The 20,690-nt window shown below is 45.0% G+C and overlaps 2 protein-coding genes and 1 long non-coding RNA gene across 3 annotated transcripts; 1 reads left to right on the forward strand and 2 right to left on the reverse strand.

Annotated features, from left to right (window-relative positions):
• Window positions 1–921: 921 nt before the first annotated feature.
• LOC134287975 (uncharacterized) lies at window positions 922–1,733 on the reverse strand. The gene is made up of 2 exons (XM_062851389.1): window positions 1,147–1,733; window positions 922–1,079 (listed from the first exon to the last, which is right to left on the reverse strand). Exons 1-2 carry the CDS (start codon window positions 1,439–1,441, stop codon window positions 937–939), a joined length of 438 nt encoding a protein of 145 aa, XP_062707373.1. The 5' UTR covers window positions 1,442–1,733; the 3' UTR covers window positions 922–936.
• Window positions 1,734–9,007: 7,274 nt separating this feature from the next.
• LOC134286393 (uncharacterized) lies at window positions 9,008–11,188 on the forward strand. Its single transcript, XM_062848005.1, has one exon. It carries the CDS (start codon window positions 9,008–9,010, stop codon window positions 11,186–11,188), a length of 2,181 nt encoding a protein of 726 aa, XP_062703989.1.
• A 1,197-nt stretch (window positions 11,189–12,385) lies between these two features.
• On the reverse strand, window positions 12,386–13,023 carry LOC109403436 (uncharacterized). Its single transcript, XR_002128405.4, has 2 exons — window positions 12,730–13,023; window positions 12,386–12,662 (listed from the first exon to the last, which is right to left on the reverse strand). It is a non-coding gene; the product is annotated as an uncharacterized LOC109403436 (long non-coding RNA).
• Between the last annotated feature and the right edge of the window lie 7,667 nt (window positions 13,024–20,690).

The raw sequence follows: 20,690 nt of genomic DNA on the forward strand, positions 1-20,690 counted from the left end.
GAAGTCGTGAAATTGTCACTTGGAGAACTAGGTGGAATGAATTTCCATGGGAAAATAAAAAATCATCAAAGCGTGCTACGTCGTCTCCCTATGCTCGCTGTAGGAAAAAGCTTGACTTCCACCACCAGGTTCGCTAGTGTTGAGCTATCAAACGAGCAGTGACGAACATTCACCCCCGTGATAGTAGGTCTATAGAGGAAACTCTTGTGAACCGCAAATCAACACACACCTCGTTGTTTACACTTTTTGTGAATCGAGACAAAGTTGTCCTTGCTCCAAGTGATCTTACAATTGCGTGTAATTTTGCATGTAATTTTTTTATGATCTCTCTGAGTTAATCGTCTTATATTAATAGCTGTTTAGTAAAGATTGATTGATTGATTTGTCTTTACTTAAGATACTTAAAATATTTTTTAATTTTAACTGACGAGATTTTCAACCCCAGCTTGAGAGTAAACAGTAATTTAATTTGTATTCAGAAGGTTATTGGGATCCATTTCTTGAGTGAGATAAGAAGGCAACATTATTCCTTTCAAATGTGTTGCTAACATTATTTCGAACCTTTAACTCAATTTGTGGATAAAAATGCAAATGTAACATATAGATATTTATATATCTACAGACAACATAGTTACATTCTTATACAATTGCATAACGTTACAAGTCTTATGCTACAAGCTCTGTTTGTATACTGGCGTGGTTCCATCAAAACAAAGTGATAATTCAATAATGTTTATTAATTTAGCTACACCAGTCCGAAATGCGAAGAAACAACATTATGGGAGCACTTTCTCTACAATAATGTTTACTTCATCAACAACGCAACCGTACCGCAGAGCTACATATGGTGTGCGATCCACCGAAGCGTGCAAGTAGACGAATAAAGTGACGGACGACCTTCGGATAGCAATTTCGGGGCAACGCCAAAAGGTGCATTCAATAAACACTATCGTACTCACCATTGATGAGCCCGTACTCTGATTTCGCAAACTTCCTCCATTCGTCTTGTGTGGTGCTGGAATCGTCCAAAGCGTTTTCAATTTTGATGCGTTTTAGTTTTTCTTCGTGATTTTCTGGAACTGCAATCAGCAAACCTCACCTTTAGCCTTATCAATCGGACATATTATTTGACCATGCAATACATACACTTCTCGAAGCTGAGTTCCGTCGGTTCATCGGATCTGCGATGGTTGTTTGGCTGGACAAAGGCAATGTTCTTTCCGACTGCCTGAGGCTCCAGCAGGCTGCCAACTTCATCGTCTCGTACCTCCCCTGCATCGCAATCATCATTCACTTCCATCAGCCGATTATTTTCGTCACAATATTCTTCGAAGCTGCGATCCGCTTCGATCGAGGTCAGTGATTTACTTTGCTCCTCCGCCACCGAACTGTTGCAGTAGCTGCTGGAGGATCCACCATTCAGAAACTCAACCTTCTCCATTATGGAACATTCCACCCCCCACCGAAGGGATTCGACTTTCAATGTTTCGAAATCGCAAAGGGACGCTTAGCAGCACAATCCACAATCACTCCGAGAAAACCAGCAATTATTTCACATTACCTGTTTCGCGACACAGACGACCCCGTGAAAAATGCACTGATTGATTATCGATTTTCCGCACAAAATGATATTCCTTTTCCGCCACTCTTGCACGGTTCCCTTCCTGGTATGTACACTGGCGATGTTGTTTCTTTCGAGTTTCGGGCTACGTTTTCAAAACAAAAATGATTCAATTTTTTCGCTTTTTCTGCGTTGACAGCTAGCAGTTTGATGTTTTGAAATGATTTTAGTACACGTAGTACTAAACCAGAGTCGTATCAAGGGTAAGGGAAAATAAATAAATACAATAGAGTTATGCCGTTTTTCTTTTTTAACCTGGGTTGGAACTGGATTGGCGGAAAATGTGTAAACAACCAACGTCAAACACACTTTAGTACAAGCGAAACCGAAGTCGGGTTGGGGTTGAAACTGTGATCTGATCCAGTTCCAACCCAGGTTGGAACTGGATAATAAAGAAAAACGGCATTAATAAACTATAGAGGACGAATGTCGCTGCTGTTCCCTTTGTTCTCGCTCGCAAACATGTCGGGTATCTATCTGTCAAACTGCATACTTTTTCGCTTTGACACTTATAGCCCGGCCTATCTCCGCCAGCAAGAGATGTTTCGGCAGCGACGCCAGCGACATTCTTCCTCTATAGCTTATTAATGTCGAATTCGTTTTTGAACCTGGGTTGGAACTGGATTGGCGGAAAATGTGTAAACAAACAAACGTCAAACAAACTCAAACAAACTTTAGTACAAGCGAAACCGAAGTCGGGTTGGGGTTGAAACTGTGATCTCATCCAGTTCCAACCCAGGTTGGAACTGAATTAAAAACGAATTCAACATAACTCTATTATAAAAACATCTCGATCGAAAGGCGCAACACACATTATTGCGCATTTCCCACCCCACTGGATCCCATTCGTAGTTCCCATAAACTGCGGGATCGTGGATAAACTGCGATTTCGCTTCGAATCGTGTCGGTGTTGTCTGCGCAGTGAATAAGTGCGCAGAAGACACCGACACAATTCGATGCGAAATCGCAGTTTCTAGGTGTTTGAACAACGCCCTTCGAGCGAGCCACCCGCATAGAGAAATACAGTTTGTCTTAATCTCCAAACACTAAATTTCTTGTATGTGTTGTTGTTAATGTATAACATATAGTTGCTATTATGTCAAAGATTATGAGGTTCTACGCATTCGACTATGAATCACAGTCTATGCAATCCATACTGTTGCGAACAAAATTTTCTAAACATACATTTTTACTCGGGCACCGCGAGCGCCCGACGTCGAGCCAACCGTCGTTGCCACGTGAGCGGGCTGCCGTCGTTGCCGTAGCAACGACCCAACCGCAATCGCAGCAAGCGTGGGCTGTATTTGAATTTTGCAGAAGAAGAGAAAATTTTCCTCGTGCGAACAAGACGCACATGGTCGTCTGTTGAAAAACTGAAAATTAAATTGTAAATTACTTTTGTATTGTGGATTTACCGGCTACTTGTATTCTACCGGTCGCTTCAGTATGGCCTTCAAAGTAGCCGTTTTATAAAAAGAGTAACTTCAAAATGGTTTTAAACATTTTTATTGTATGCGCTATTCCTCGTTGCCACCGAGGGGGACGACTCTTCCCGATATCCTAGATTTTTGGCCAAAACCTACAAGGAATCACATATTTCTCATCATTTCAACAAAACTGAAGAAATTAATAGAAAATCGATCAAAATCAACCATATCCGAAATATCCGATAAAATCGATTATAATGTTGGCTTATCCCCATAAAATCGAACAAAATCGATGCACATCCCTGAACAAAAATGTCAAATTTTCTCGATTTTGTTTTGTTCTCTCTTTTCTTTCGGATGGAGCTTGCTTATAAACAACAGCTGATCACGGATGTGACTGTTGTTTACATAATCTACGCATTATTTTAATCCTCAGAATGATATTATCTTGCAAATACGTCTTCTCAATAACAACATTTCCCATATTTCCGAGGTGATTCGTTGTTGTATTCGGTAATTTCAGCAATTCCAACTGCTGATCGACCAGCTGATGGCCGACGCATCAGCCGACGCTGCTGATTGTTTACCTGGAAGAGTTGTCAAAATTTTCGACGTGGCGTCGCGACGTCGTAACATTTTAAGAGATGTTAGCCGTTTTCAGCGTCAATCTTCGCCGATTTTCGAACGATTTTTTTTTCATTTTATTCGATTTTTCAGATATGTTCCATTTTTACCATTTTGCTGAAAATTAATAGTATAAAATCGATTATAACTTGGAAAATGGCAGAAAATGAGAAAAATTCGAGAAAATCGAACCGATATTCGGTATAATGAACACAATAATGAATAATTCAGAAAATCAAAGAAAATTACGGCTTATCGCACGGAAATTGAAGCAAATTGATTACTGTCGACCCCCTCGGTTGCCACTAGCTACTCAGCGACATTCAATTTTTTACAATCAAGTTGATTTTTATATGAAAACGGCTACTTTGTAACGGCTACATAAGTAACCGGTAGAATACAAGTAGCCGGGAAATCCACAATATAAAATAAGTTTGAATAAATTAGTTTTAAATTCCAAATAAAGTGTGTAAGTGATCAATCGGCGAGAAACGATCCCCTGTGAAGTAGAAGTAGTTTTGGTGACGTGACTGTGGCGCAAGTGAGTTGGAACCTGAGCCGAAGCCGAACCTGGTGCTTCCCCTACCCCCAACACGCTGCCCAGAAGCCAAACGTCCGTCTACAGGTGAGCGATTTTGTCGGTCGATTCCGATCCAGCCACGCTGTAACATTTGGTCCTTCTGTCCGTCTACAGGTGAGCGATTTTGTCGGTCGATTCCGATCCAGCCACGCTGTAACATTTGGTCCTTCTGTCCGTCTACAGGTGAGCGATTTTGTCGGTCGATTCCGATCCAGCCACGCTGTAACATTTGGTCCTTCTGTCCGTCTACAGGTGAGCGATTTTGTCGGTCGATTCCGATCCAGCCACGCTGTAACATTTGGTCCTTCTGTCCGTCTACAGGTGAGCGATTTTGTCGGTCGATTCCGATCCAGCCACGCTGTAACATTTGGTCCTTCTGTCCGTCTACAGGTGAGCGATTTTGTCGGTCGATTCCGATCCAGCCACGCTATAACATTTGGTCCTTCGACTGCCCATGACCGGTTTATATGGAACAGCAGGTACGACGGTCTGCTAGAATAAATAAAGGAGTAGTTCCTAAGGCTTTAGATAAGTACGTAGTTTATATTCCGAAGCAAAGTAACATGCTTCGTACTCCACCCAACGTCTCGAATGTGAATCCCCCTTGGAATCCCCACGTGGGGGAAAACGTTGCTGCTCAACCGGACGCGATTCCAGAGAACAAATCTGTCGCCTCTGGTGCATCGAGAGAACCTGCGAAGTCAACGAGAACCCGAACATCGCGAAGCAGCAGGACTGACAGTCAAATCAAGCTCTTGGACCTGGAAGAGCAGAACGAGGAGGCTGAACTGCGAGCTTCCATCGAGCGGGACAGAATCGTGGCTGAGAAGCAGCTTGCTGAACTGCAGATTCAACACGATCTGGCACTGAAGACCGAGCAGCGGAAAGCGGAGTTCCTGAAGCGGCAGCGAGAACGCGATTTGAGGAAGATCGAGCTGCAATCTGACTCAAGTCACCGATCGGGTACATCGAGCAGATCGAGTACCTACACCGACGTCTCGAAGCGCGTTGCAGATTGGCTTACCGAATCCGATAAGGTCAGACCAACCAACGTGCATGAATCGTCCCACTGGATAGGTCGTCCGTTCCTACAACATCGCGATGCAGGGAATGCGTCGCCCCCCGACGTCTGGAATGCGCCGCCTCCCGTCACATGGAATGCGTCGGCTCCCGGCGTGCAGAGAGCTGTAAACCAGGGTGCATGGAATGCACCGGCCCCCGTCGTGCGAAACGCACCGGCATACGACGTGCGGAGTGCGTCGGTACAAGAACCCGCTGTAAATGAGGTTCTGTCACAAGCTTTCAGAGCACTACAAAGTAGGAACATGCGAGACTTGCCTCCCTTTTCCGGCGACATTATGGAGTGGACCGTTTTTGAAAACGACTTCAGAACATCCACCGAAGAGTTTCAGCTGTCGGACCGTGACAATCTTCGACGACTGAACAAAGCGCTACAAGGAAAAGCGCGAAGAACTGTAGAGTCGCTGCTCTCATCGCCTGACAACGTGGAGCAGATTATGCGAATGTTGAAGTCGAACTTCGGCCGCACTGAATGGGTGGTGGCAAACCGACTGGAGGCGCTGAGAAACCTGGAGACCGTAAAAGAGGGAAACATCGAGTCCTTCCGTGCCTTTTACAATGCGGTAATTGGTACCAAGGTGGCGATGACCAACGCGAGGGCGGACAACTACCTGATGAATTCCGAACTCATATCGCACCTGACTGAAAAACTGCCTGCTTTCAGCAAACAGATGTGGGTTCGGCATAAGGCCGCTCTGTTGAAGGAAGGCGTTGTAATCGAGTTCGACACTTTCTCTCGTTGGTTGGAGGATGAGATGGACAACCAGCTCGCGAGTCTCAACCCTGTATTCAGCGTCAAAAAGCCCGGCTACCAGCCGAAGCCGAAGCCAACAGTCCTGAACGTCAACAGTGGCGACGAAGTGGTAGCGAAGAACCCAGTAAACATTTTGGTCTGTATCAAGGTCTGTATAATTCGGGTTATACATCATCATATAAAAACCAATTTACTCGTATATAGTGCACAAATATGCTATATGCGTACCAAAGTGGAGGCCATATACCACCGAGTATACCACTTCACACGACTATTCACGATTTCTTATGATCTGTTATAAGATGTCTCAATTCATCGACTATTCACGATTTCCTATGATCTGTTATAAGATGTCTCAATTCATCGATAAAAAGGATAAAAAATGACTCCTTATGAACAGCAATACGATGTTTCAAAATGTCATGCTATAAAAATATTTTCATCAAGACTCGAACACAGAACCTCGGGATCCACCGTCTGATATCTTACCACTGAATCAACTGACTATTCTTGAAGAGTGCTTGTATTTTCGACAACATAAGCTTAAGGCTTATGTCACCTAAGCTTTGTCACCTTTTCCATAAATGCTGGTATGAAGTCTGGGTAGCTATTCTGGGTAGCTAAGTCTGAATGATTCCATTCAATATTGATTCGATCTTATATATCATACTAGAATCTGTCAGTTCATACAACTCGTGCCGAGTTTGAATTGGCTTTTATAACGACTAGTATTGTTTACAAAATTCGCATCGTGCGCTCGCCGTCGTCGTCGCGGAAATCATAAAATTGTCTCGCGATCAATTGGTTGTGGAACGAAGAAAATATTTGTTAGTGCAGAAAACAGTGATTCGTTTGGCATGGTCGGTCACCAGCCACGGATAAGCCACCCAAGCAACCAAAAGTTCGGATTCCACTTGAAGAACGAACTCAGAAGTTCAAGTTCGGTTCAATTCCAGGTTTCGTTGAACTTAATTCTCCAAAAAGTTACTCTTGTATTGTTTATGAACTTGGAAGTACATGTACAAGCTTTTGACTTCTCTTCAAAACGACATTTAAGTCGAAAAAAGGTTCAAAAAGAACTTATGTTGAACTTTATAACAGAGTTCAATCAAATATTAACCGAACTCATGTTGAACTTTTGCGTGCCTTTATAATTCAAATATAGTTCATTTGAACATATTCCAACAACTTGAAATCATCCGTTCCGAACTTGTTTCGAACTTGTTTTGAACTTACTACTGAAAGTTCGGATAAATATTAACCGTACCAAAAGTGAACTTCACTTGAACTTCGGCGACAGCGGGGCCGGGGAGAAGTTCTCATTCAATTAAATCACTCGGAAATCGAGCCCAGCAGCCACAGCTTGTGTTAATTTCACAAGTACACTTTGTTCCACTATAATATTTGAACGTACTTACTTGTAATCAACGCAAAGGATCCGTATTGTGTGGCTCAAAGGCTGCCCCCGTAGCGGAAAACTGTTCCCCCCAGGATGCCGCCGGGGGTTTTTCGGCTGCGCACAAAAATTTTCCAGCTTTGCTGGATGTTTTCACACCCGTCTCACTTGTCGCTGCAGCGCACCGGTAATCGACGCAATCGTATTCACTGAAAACCAAGCTGAAAACTTATAATCTTTTCTTGAAGTCGATACACTGGCCTTAATTTATTGCTTTGCACTGCGAACCACAACAAACTGAAAATGTCAAACTGCGTAAGTTCACAAGAAGTTCCACGTGAACTTCTTTCGAACTTTCGACTTCAAAAGCTATTCCAAGTTCAGGGAAAGTTCACACGCGAACCTGATTCAGCTCTACTATATGATATCAGCACATTGAGTAAAATCCCACAGTGCATAACAACACATACATGGAGTAGTGGTTAGGCACCGACTTTCAACGAGGAGATCCCGAGTTCAAATCTCAGTAAGTAAAAAACATCAAACATTATTTCAAGGTATTAGTCAATTTGGATTCCACATGAACTAATGATTCTTAATAATAAATTACTTTTGAGGACTAAACAAATTTTTTTTCATTTTTTCGAAGTATATTTTTAAGCTGAATAGCGTTCCTTTCAGCGACACAAGTGTACTTTTTGTGAACTGAAGTTCGGTTAATTACTTAAAAAGTGAGCTGAATAGAATGCTATTCATATACCTTCGAATAGCTGATTAAGCCCAAACATGCTATTTTATCCGAACTTTTGGTTGCTTGGGCATTGTGCCATGTGTCCTGACAACAGGAGACAACGTCTCGCACTGCTTGCGCTAGCCAAAAAAAACACCCACTTCTATCATCAGCATTTGCAACACAAGATTCTGGAGCAGGAGACGGGACTCCGGCGAAGACAGTGTTGATTTAGAGCAAGTAGTCCTCATTAAACGATTGGCAGGCCGAGTGCAACGAGTTTTCCGGTCAATTGATAGTTTGTGCCGCGATTGGAATGCAAATATCTGCTAGCATGGCAATGGTCACCCGGGTGTTGCTGTGCGGCTAGGTAACACATATTCTCAATCCGTACCAGGACAGTTGAAACGATACGACGAAAGCTGAGTATTGGTAGCAGTAGTGTGATATAGAATTTCAGCGAACAAAATAAGTAGTATAAGTACTGACATTGCGATGAAAAAAGCATTTCTGAAGTGTTAATCCGGTAGGGTAAGAAAGTTGGCGTTTGGGTGACTACGTCGTTGTGACTTCTCTCGATATTGTATATGATCTGCCAGTTCATGCCACATAAAGCGATTTCAAATTGCGTTATTTAAGGCTTGTTTTGGTTTCTATTAGCAATGTCGTAAATGAGTCGTAAGGATGATTATTATACAAGTAGTTCTGTCGTTTATGTGTCAATATTTAACATATTTTAAGATTCTGATTTTTGATGCAAGAAAATGCGATTTTGTATCAACACATTTATACGATATGTGGTTTACTGGGAAGTGTCCTCTGTGCTCCGGAAGCTCTCACTCTGGTCTGGAGAAGTGCGAGCAGTTCCGGAAGCTGTCGGTTACCCAACGTCGATCTGCTGCTAACTCTTGCAAGGTCTGCTGCATTTGCCTGAAGTTCGACCATGCGAGGAGGAACTGCAAGTCCGACAAGAAGTATTCCATCTGCAAGAAGAACCACCATGAACTGGTCCACACCGACGAACCTGCAAGGAACTCGAGGATCAGTCGTACGGACGCGGCGAGTGGTGACGATAATGTCTGCAACTTCAACGGCAAGAACATGAACACGCTGCTCCGAGTTGGAAAAGTTAAGATTCGTGATCCACAAGGCGTCGCTGAAGTATTTGCGCTTTTCGATGAAGGTTCGTCTCTCTCGATGATGGATGCAGCTGTGGCGGAGAGTCTCGGATTGCGGGGACCGATTGCTCCTGTGACCTACCGCTGGACAAATGGGATCCTGCACAAAGAGGAACAGTCGATGATGCTCTCGTTCCGAATTTCTGGACCTTCCGATCAAGCGAAGCGGTACGACGTGAACAATATCCAGACGGTGACAAACATCGCCCTGCCGGCGGTGAAGTTCGACATGGCGAGAGTAAAGCAGCTGTACCCCATGTTCGATGAAGAGAAGCTGGCTGTGATCCAAGATGCCTGTCCCTGTATGCTGATTGGATCGAACAACGCAGGTCTGATTGTGCCTCTGAAGACGGTGCAATACTCATTGGATGGCTTGCAGCTGACTCGATGCCACCTTGGATGGACAATCCATGGAGTAGTGGACCCAGCCGGCGCCGGATCTAGCAATAATCATGCGTTCCTGTGCTCCGAAGACGACGACATCGAGCTTACAGATCTGGTGAAACAGATGTACAAGGTTGAAGATTTCGGGATCTCTGGCCAGTCGGTGAAAATAGCCGACGAAGATCAACGAGCACTGGACATCATGCACCGTACCATTACACGGCGTGGTGATCGTTTCGAGGTTGGCCAGATATACAGATACAACAACTTCGTCTTCCCGGATAGCAAGCCTCAAGCCCTACGACGTCTCCAGATCATGGAAAAGAAGATGGACTCGAATCCTGATTTCGCTGATCGGTACTGCAGGAAGATCCAGGACTACGTCGACAAAGGATACGCTATAGCGGAATTGGAACCTGATGAGCTAACTGAAACTCCGAACACCTGGTACCTGCCGCATTTCAGCGTGGCGACTGATGAGAAGTTCCGCTTGGTGATGGACGCCAAGGCAAAGTCGCACGGTTTTTCCCTGAACGATCTGCTACTGAAGGGTCCGGATTTCGTCCCTCCGCTGATCGCGGTCCTGATACGGGCCCGAATGAAAAAGATTGCCTTCGTTGCGGACATACGGGAAATGTTCCATCAAGTCCTCATCCGCAGAGAAGATCAGGACTCCCAGCGATTTCTTTGGCGTGGCATGAATCGCACGGACCCTCCTAACGAGTACGTTATGCAGGTGATGATATTCGGCGCAGTGTCGTCCCCGTCGATGGCACAGTTCATCAAAAACTTCAATGCGAAGGAGGTAGAAGAAAAGCACCCCGGCGTCGAGCGAGCTGTCGTGAAGCAGCACTATGTCGACGACTACTTCGACTGCGCGGACACTGAACAAGAAGCCATCGAACTGGTTCAGCGTGTCATTAAGGTGCACGATCAAGGCGGATTCAAGCTAGTGAAGTTCTCGTCGAACTCCCGTGCCGTATTGGCATCCCTCGATCCGGAAATCGTCGCGGACAAGGAAAGCGACGTTCGTGTCCTCGGAATCGAGTGGGACCTGCAGTCCGACGAATTCGTCTTCCCGCTAGACTTCCCAAAACTGGATCAGCGATTCCGGACAGCTGAAGCCATGCCCACGAAGCGGCAACTGCTGAAATTCATGATGGGTATCTTCGATCCACTGTGCTTGCTCAGTCCGATCACGATTCAGCTGAAGATCATCTTTCAAGAGCTGTGGCGACTGCAGTCGGGATGGGACGATGAGATTCCTGATGGTCTGGTGCCGAGATGGATGGAATGGCTGAACGAAACTGCAAGACTGGGAGAAATTCGAATACCGCGGTACTACCATCCGGCGGTGCCATCCTTCAGTGATGTTGAACTACACGCTTTCTGCGACGCGAGTGACAAGGCTTAGAGTCGATGCACACGAGCGTTAATTGACGCCGCGTGAATTCACGCTGCGTCGCCGCAGCGTTCCTGTGGGGCATGCGTTGACATTGCGTGCCGCACACGGTGCGGCGCGGTTGCGGTGCGGTAGCGTTGCGTTCTCGTGTGCATCACCCCATTTGATTGTGTGTAACTCAAGACGCGCTTGCGTGCACGCTGCGTGGACGCGCCGCCCGTGTGCATCGGCTCTTATGCCTGCGTGATCTACATGGTCCACTGCCGAAAGGAAAGATCACATGTTGCGCTGGTGTACGCTAAGTCAAGAGTAGCACCCCTGAAGTCGCAGACTGTGCCGCGACTAGAGCTACAAGGATGCGTCCTGGCAAGCCAGATGACAAGCGTTCTTCAAACGGAGATCATGATCGACATTACTCGGCTGTACTTCTGGACCGATTCGAAGATCTGTTTATGTTGGTTGAAGTCGGATCAGAAGCTGACGGCCTATGTCGGCGCTCGCATGAAACATGCTCGCTCTTGGATAGGGATTTTATCACAGGGTCGTTGAAGCAGCATAGTCCTTTTCACATTTCAATCCTCGGAAGGAACTCGTTTACAGAGAGAACACTGAGGACAAGTAATACCCCAGACAGACATGTGATACGAGTGTGATTCCTGTACAACGGTACGCAGTGTCAAGAAAATTCTGACAAGACTGACTTGAACTGAGAGAATTTTCAGTATGGCACTCATTTCAAGCGCAATTGTACAGTGATTCTTGTATCACATGTGTGTCATAAGTATAACACGTGCCCAGCGGGGATGCACGTGTAAAGACGGATACACACTAAAGCCTTACAATAGGGATGCTCAAAAACCTCAAAAAAGCTAATTTTCGATCACCAGTGGAGGACGAGGCATGGATGTTCCCTTTTGGAACACGGAAAACGAACAAAGAGGAAAGTGGTGCACACGGTTGTTTGTGAAAACCCATTAATGGGTGAAAAAACACCCATTTTCTCTAGAACTGCCTCTCCCCATTTAATGGGTAAAGGCTGTTTACCCATTAACGGGTAAAGATGGTTTATGTCACAAGATGGGTATTTATTTACCCATTATTGAAAACCAAATCTCTCAGTGAAATGGGTAAAAATTTACCCATTTTTATTCATGCAACGGGGAGGAAATCCAAAATATATTGCTAGCATTTTAATAATGGCTCATTAGATAATATTAATGAATAAATTATATCTTTATTTACTCTTTACTGAAATATTACATAATAAGTTATTTTAACACTGAATTTTATTTGTTTGCATGTGTTCCATCAGCGTACTCTTCCGGAATTCTCCGGATTTTCGGGCATTATCCTTCATTCTCTGGGGCTCGGCTCCAAGTGTGTCTTCTTAAATTTAATCAAAATATTCCAATAAAAAGGCTCACAGTGTTTCCCTTCCTGGTGCGAAGTAGGAAGATTGTGGAGTTCATTCTGTTGCGATAAGCGTCTGGAATGTGGAACCAAAGAATCTGTTAACATTCATGGACTTCTGCACTTACATAATTGATACATACCGGTGGTGATAATCAAAACAGTTTTTAGTTTAAATAAAACAGTACCAGCAGCACGGCAGCACTATTGAAGTTTTCCTCCTCCTTGCGACTTCCACTCCGATACAAATTTATTTCCAACTATTTTTTCACCCATCAACGGGTAAAAAAACACCCATTTAAATGCCAAATAGGACTACAAAAAGCGGGTGCTTTTTTACTCAGTTTACATTTTCAATTTTACTCCTTTTGTGACAGAAACATGTTTTATTCCAAAATGGGTATTTCTTTACCCATCAATGGGTTTTCGCAAACAACCGTGCAAACTTATTAATCAAGGGCTGCGGTTTTATAAAAGAATCGCTACCACAAATATCAACTTAACAAACTATTTATTAGTCCTGGCTCCTATTTCTCACACTGACGTCACATAGGGTACTTGCGCTTGTTTTCGGTGGGATCCGGATCCATGGTGGTAGCGGTGTATCGATGTAAGCCTGGAGAGTTGGTTGGTGATGGCATCGGGCACTTCCGGGTGTTCGTAGGTAGCCGAAAGTAGGCTTTCCAAGATGGCCGACGTTGTATGAAGATCCAGTTCTTCCCGGGTTGCCGAACAATGGAGATGGAACGTCGCAAATTGTTCGGAAGATGGCGGCTTGACGGTCACTTCGCAGCTGTTGGGCAGTGGTGATGGCCAGAATATCGGATGGCTTACCACAGGCCAATTGGCGGTTTCCGGTCTTCGACCGGGCAATGGATGAAAGTGGCCAATATGACGGATGGGCCAACGGGTTTCTGTTCAACTTTGGCGTAACGGAAGGAAGGTGCGCTTGCACGAAGCAGGAGGGGGGGGGGGGTGGTGTTGTCACCTCGGCCGTCCTGCGGTTTTCGGAACTTGTTCCGAAGAAAGAAAAGAAAGAAGAGAAAGGCCCGCTTGCGGACCTATTCACAGTGATTAGCACCCTAATGCGACGCCATCTTCTACCACTTGCACAATTACAATTCATTTTGCACAATTTACCTTTCTCTTTTTAAGCTTTTTCATACATTTCACAAAACATTTTCGGTCGGGCACATTTTCAGCAAAGGACTATAAAAGATCTTTTCATATAATAAAGGCTAATACAATTTCACAATTAACACCAACCGTATTGTAAATTTTCCATCGATTATCGGACTTTTTCGTACTTTTGCCCGTACTACTAGTTTTTAAGGACAACTAGTTTTAACTTCTATAAAAAGCAATACATTAATTAATAAGTTTTAACACATAGGAATATAACAATTTTACTTTTTAACGATTGAACTACACACGACGCGCACTTCTAAATCTTCCACTGGTTGGAACAGAAAAGAAGCTTTCTTGGCAATGGCTGAGTATTTATAAGCTAAATTGTAAGGACGGAGTACAAATAACATTCCAAACAAACATGATATTTGCATACATAGGGAAAGCCTCACCTTTTAATGTAAACCCGTGCAATTGCATTAGCACCATCTATGTATCAAATCATGATACATTGGGCAAGCGTTTGTCATGACACATTGATCAAACTGCTACAAAGTAGTATCACTCTTCAGAGAAATGAGTGGAAAAAGAGCGTGAGTGCCTCACTTGTCAAACGAATTGCGTGATTGATCCCTCACTCTATGCTGTCATTTTGGAATTCTAGGGTGGGACAAATAATTGGGATTTGCGGTGGAGCCAGCAAATATGCCTTTTGGAACCGAACGGTTACACGCATAATGAAGATTAAGGAGAATGGTCACGGAGTGGAGTTCTGGCACTGGGTTCCGTCCTTGGTTCCGTCGCAGCTCAACGTGGCGGATTTGGCAACGAAGTGCTCGAAGATTGGCAGCATGCAGGAATGGCTGCGTGGCCCAGACTTCCTCTACCGGGATAGCTCTACCTGGCCGGTAGACGAACCTATAGCAGAGCAACTAGTAAAACGACTGACTTCGTTGGGTACTAGCAATGGAATGAAAATTTTATTGACTACCTTAGAAACTAATAACAAGTCCATAGCGACGCGAATTACAGAGCTACTATGATCGCAACACTCCTCCCTAATCCGCGACGCCTGTTAGCTTCCGGAACTTTTGCTGCTTCTGGATGGTCATCGGCTTGGTGAACCCATCGGCTGGCTGTTCCGTTGTCGACGTATAGCTGAGCTTCACAATACCTTGCTGCAAACTATCGTGGACGAAGTGGTATCGAATGGTGATGTGCTTCGTTCTCGGGTTGTACGATCCGTTCGTTGCAATGCTGATCGCCGATTGATTATCACAACGCACGGAAATCGGCTTGTCCTCGGAGAACTGCGAATGGAGATTGCTCCACCACATTGCTTCCTGGATAGTACGAGACATAGCCATATACTCGGCCTCGCACGACGAAAGGGCAACAGTAGGCTGCTTCTTGACGTTCCACGAAATGGCACCTCCTTGCATTAGAAAAACGTAACCGGTCGTGGATTTCCGGTCGTCCAAATCTCCTCCCCAATCGGCATCGCTGTAACCGGTGATCTCCGCAGAACCGTTTGCACTGTATTCCAGCTTCTTGGTTGTTGTACCTTTCAGGTACCGAAATATCCTCTTCACTGCTTCCCAGTGTGGTCGGCCAGGGTTGGCACTATACTGGCTCACGACGTTGACAGCATAGGCTATATCCGGCCGTGTGACTTGAGCCGCAAACGACAAACATCCGATTGCTTCTTTATACGGCACTGACTTCATTTCCTCCGTTTCAGATCTTGATTTCGGCGCCATCGACTTGTCCAACTTGACGCTAGAATCGGCGGGTGTTGCAACTGGATGAGCATCCGCCATACCGAATCGATCGATGATGTCCTCGATGTAGGCTTGTTGATCCAACCATAGCTTCCCGTCTTCACGCTTCCTCGTGATCCTGATGCCAAGGCAATGTTGCGCCTCGCCTAAGTCCTTCATCCTGAACCGCTGTTGTATATGGGACTTCAGCTTCTTCTTCAGCTTCCGATCGTTCGTGAAAATAAGGAGATCGTCGACGTAGATGGTCACGAACATAATTTTGTCTCCGCGAATTGTCCAGTACAAACACGGATCTACGCTTGACCGCTGCAGTCCAAACTCCTGAAGCACCGCATCCAACTGCGCATTCCATACGCGGCTGGACTGCTTAAGGCCGTAGAGGGCCTTCTTCAGCTTACATACCTTCCCGTTTGATGCAGCAAATCCCTCCGGTTGGAGCGTATAAATTTCCTCGTCCTGCAGCTCGCCCTGCAGGAATGCAGTGACGGCATCCATCTGGTCGATGTCCAAGTTAAAACGCACCGCCAGAGCCATCAAATATCGAACGGTAGCGTACCGTACGACCGGCGAATACACCTCGTTGTAGTCCAGGCCGGGTCGTTGAGAGCAACCCTTCACGACGAGACGGGCCTTGTACCTCTGGATACTTCCGTCGGGACCTCTCTTTGTTCGGAACACCCATTTATTCCGAATCGCCTTCCTTCCTTCGGGCAAATCCGCGAGTACCCACGTGCTGTTCTCGCTGAGGGACGCGATTTCCTCTCGCATCGCCGCAATCCATAGATCGCGGTCTGGCCGCCGCAGGACCTCCTCGTAGCTCGTCGGATCATCATCGCTCGTCATGTTGGATGGTAACTGAGGGGAATGTGGAAGTAGGCGATGGTGACGCGTAGCGGCAAGCAACCCTAGCAACCTTAGCAACCCTATTTTGTTATCTGTTATCAATAAAGAGAAAATTTGTTCATTACTATTCTGAGAGCCAAACCGATTAGTTCATTTTATTAACGCTCTACGGCCAGCCCCCCAATAGGTTATGGGCCTATAGAAGTAGTTCACGAAGATTATTTTCAAGTCGTCGGAGTTCTTTACGATAATTGGATTTACCGGAAGAATTCGAAGAGGTCTACGCTGTAATTGGATTTACCGGAGGACCGCAACATGGACGGGAACAAGTTCGCCGTCGAGAAGCTGAGCAACAGCAATTTCGAAAGCTGGAAGTTCAACGTTCAAATGCTCCTGATTCGAGAAGAGTTATGGAAGTATGTAGAAGAAGATGCCCCGATTCCGCTAACTGATGCCTGGAAGAAAGGTGACCAGAAGACGCGGGCTACCATTGCTCTACTAGTCGGAACGACCCAGCGAAGATTGATCCAGAAATGCACAACCGCGAAGCAAACCTGGGAAGTTTTGGTCAATCACCATCAGAAATCAAGCATCACTTCAGTTCTGGCAATGCTGCGCCGGGTGATCAACATGCAGTACACGGAGGGCGACGACCTGGAACGACACCTGATGGAGATGGAAGACCTGTTCGAACGGATCGCAAACGCCGGGTACGAGTTGCCGCCCAAGATAACGATGCTGATGGTGTTACGAAGCATGCCGGAGTCCTACGACAATTTGGGTATCGCATTGGAGAATCGCCCCGACACCGAACTGACGATGGAACTGATTCGCGGAAAGTTAATCGATGAAGCCCTGAAGCGACGAGACAACGCTCGAGGTGAGTCATTGCTGAAAGTACAATCCGGATCGAAGCAGGTGGTGTGCCATCACTGCCACAAACCGGGACACAAGAAACAAGATTGCCGACAACTGAACCAGAAGAGAGAAGTGTTCCCTGCCAAGGATCGCAAACCGTTCAAACCAAAGGCTCGTGTTGTGAAGGAAGAGAGCAACAACGCTGAATTCGCTTTTGCAACCGGATCGAAGAAGACGTTCAGGCCCAACGGATGGATAGTCGATTCTGGTGCGTCAAGTCATATGTGTGGAAACGAAGATTTTTTCGATGAGATGACACCATAGACTAATTCCAAGACCTCGATGTACCGAAGAAAATGATTAAATTTTGGGTGTCCAATCGGGTACCCAATAAGTTTTTCCGTGTAGTCAAATCGCCGAGTAGTTTTGCTTTCCGTGTCTCACGACCGTCAAAATTGACAGTTTTCTGTTTGATGGTGTCAGCTGTCAGCGTTGTCAGTCAGTGTGCTCGTGATGGCTTTCGGTGGAAAAATTTAGTGGAGATTTCGCCGGATCAGTGCGAGTTTTAGGACACGTCCGTATAAATAAATTGGAAACCTGCTATCGGCCGCTATCGACTGACGGTATTGTGTGCCGATTGAATGTTTGTCACCTTCGGCCAGGACTGATCAGACCGGGTTGCTGATAATGGGGAAAATATGTGCAGCAGTAGGCTGCAATGAGAAACCGCCCACGTCATTGCACAGGTTCCCTCACAATGCTGACGCGTAAGTATTTCTTGAATATTGAACACTTGAACTTGAAACAAGGTTAACACTTTAATAATTCATTTTACAGATTGAATAAATGGCGCGCAATATGTGAGGACACACTAGACGATGGCCAACTTGAGCACCGGCGGATATGTGGCAAGCATTTTGAAGCATGGTGCTTCAGAGATGCGCAGAATCCTTCGAAAGGGTAAGTTTATAATAGATTTTTTTAAGTCCATCAATTCAAGCGTCAACGACACTGGAAATCGCGATCGGGATTTTGAATTTGTATTCGCAAATTCACAAATACACAAATACAGAACAACCAAATATGAACTAAACACTAGGGCAAAAACAGAATTAAATCTGAGGACAAAGACCAGAATCTTTCAAAAACGAATGGCACTGACTAGGATCGATGTATTGTTACTCAGGATGTCACGGATGCTGCCAGTCAGTCCATTACTTACGCGGTGCATTTCATATTGGGGACAGAAAGTGCTCAGCCGTGTTGTGGGTGTTGCATATGAGACATGTCCAGTGAAAGGGGGGACCTCCCATGCTATGCGAAAGGCGTGTATGGCCGGTCCGCAAACGGGATACAACCCGCTGTTCTCTCAGCGAGCTCAGGTCCGCCCATGGTCCGGTATCCTGCTTAATCTTGTGTAGGTAGGCTTTGTTGTCCCTTTGGGACCACTCAGTTTCGAATTGTTCGCGAGAGATCTTGGTAATCCATCTTTTGACTTAATGAACGGGGACATTGTTGGTGTACATCGGTGCAACATGAACCGCCCCAGCGAGACTGTCAGCTGTAATGTTACCCGGAACGCCGCAATGCCCTGGGATCCAAGCGATAGTTGTGTTTGGTGGGTAACAGACCTGATATGATTCTTACGTAGTTGTTGTACACGGGTATGAGGACTTGGAGGTGTTTTTCGGTAGCTATACAGGTCAATTTTAGTCCATAAGTCAGACGACTGTCGATAATAGAGCGGGCTACTTTAAAACGATCGGCCCGATTGTTGGAGCGGTGGGGGCGTGAGATTGTACGCACCAGATTGAGCCGAGTACGACAACTGGCATTAACGGAAGCGAAATTTTGTTTGAATGTAAGCCTTCTATCGATTAAAACCCCAAGGGTTCTGACAGTTTCTTTCAGTGGAATGGGCTGAATTTGAATCGTGATAGGAGGACCTCGGATTCGATGAACCCGACTGAGGATGTCCATTTAACTACGGCGTTGACAGCGGCTTGAGCTTTTATTCTAGTACGAATGGGGGTTCGTCCAGGAATCACCAGCAGGATATCATCAGCATACACAAAGATGTAGATACCACATGGAAGATTAGTGATCTGCTTCGGCGAAGGACTTGGGTGAGCTGTCGCCAATTAGAACTCCGAAGGAACGATTCGCTAGAAAGTTTTTAACAAAATAATACCTCCTTTGTAAAAATGGCACTGATATGCGAGTGGGATTGTAAATAAGTTAACTCAATACCACCTCTTTTAAATCATAAATAGCAAATATACTGATTTTATTTGTTGCTTTAGCTTAATCAAGGACGCTGTACCAAGCATCATGCCAATTCCTATGCAAACCTGTCCAGTCACTTTAAGTGATATTTCCAATGTAGATTATTTGGATGAAGAATGGGAACACGTTCAATCCTACATGAGCGATCCCTTTAATGTTACAGGTTAGAATCTATTATCCAATGTGTACAAATCACGGTATCTGTAATTCTGTAACTCTATGTTTCGCATAAACTTGGTGCGAGCTGTTAGAAATACCTCGTAGTTTCTTTATGTTTCTGTAGTAAGTAGATATAGTTCTGTTAGAAATTATGTTAAAGAAACATGTTCGATCGCCGGAACCGATGTTGTTGTTGTTGATGACACCGCTTTCCGGAACAACCGTTACACTCGCAGATGGGAATGTTGCAGAAGTGAAGGCCAAAGGAAGCGGACGATTGTTTTGCGAAGCCAAAGATGGGATGCCGAAGAAAATAAACCTGTCGGAAGTTCTGCTGGTTCCGGAGTTGGAAACTGTCAGGATCGGATTCGCCCTTTGCGAAAGAGCAGCAACACTGATCACCCCTATCAGAGAGAATCCAACGTGAACGCCGCCAGCGTCGCCGTCGGAGGACAGTGAGAATGGTAGAAGATTAGAAGATGGAGTACTCCCGCATAATCACTAACTGTAAATGCAGCGTTTCTCATACTGTTAATGACTATTAGCAATTGTCATTTAACCATGTCTTAAACTATCCCAGATAACAGTAAGATAACCATACCACGTACACATTTGCCCGTTTCACAAATGGTAAGCCGTCAAATTACAGTATGTGGAATAGGCGGTTAAGATAGGTTACCATAAAAAATCGCTCATTTTCTCGAACAAATTTTTCGCAATACAGTAAAGAATATGGTCGATATATTATCCAGATTTTCGGACAATTCATTGCACAGCAAATGGTTGGAGAACAGTTTAACCATAAATTTAAAAGAAAAATGAATACTGTATGTATAACAAGTGATTTATAGTACTCCATTGTAGAATACCTGCATTCCTTATTACATACATAAAGTTATGAAGAGAGAAACGAACTAAATAAGAATCAATGAAACAATAACTTTTATTAATTTCACCGTAATAGACAACACCATCCTATATGCAATAAAATTTTGTTCTCTGCTCCAGCTTAAAACTTGCGTACCGTTGTCAGCAGGATTCTGGGAAAG

Source organism: Aedes albopictus, chromosome 2 (assembly GCF_035046485.1).
Source record: "Aedes albopictus strain Foshan chromosome 2, AalbF5, whole genome shotgun sequence".
Classification (NCBI taxonomy): domain Eukaryota; kingdom Metazoa; phylum Arthropoda; class Insecta; order Diptera; family Culicidae; genus Aedes; species Aedes albopictus.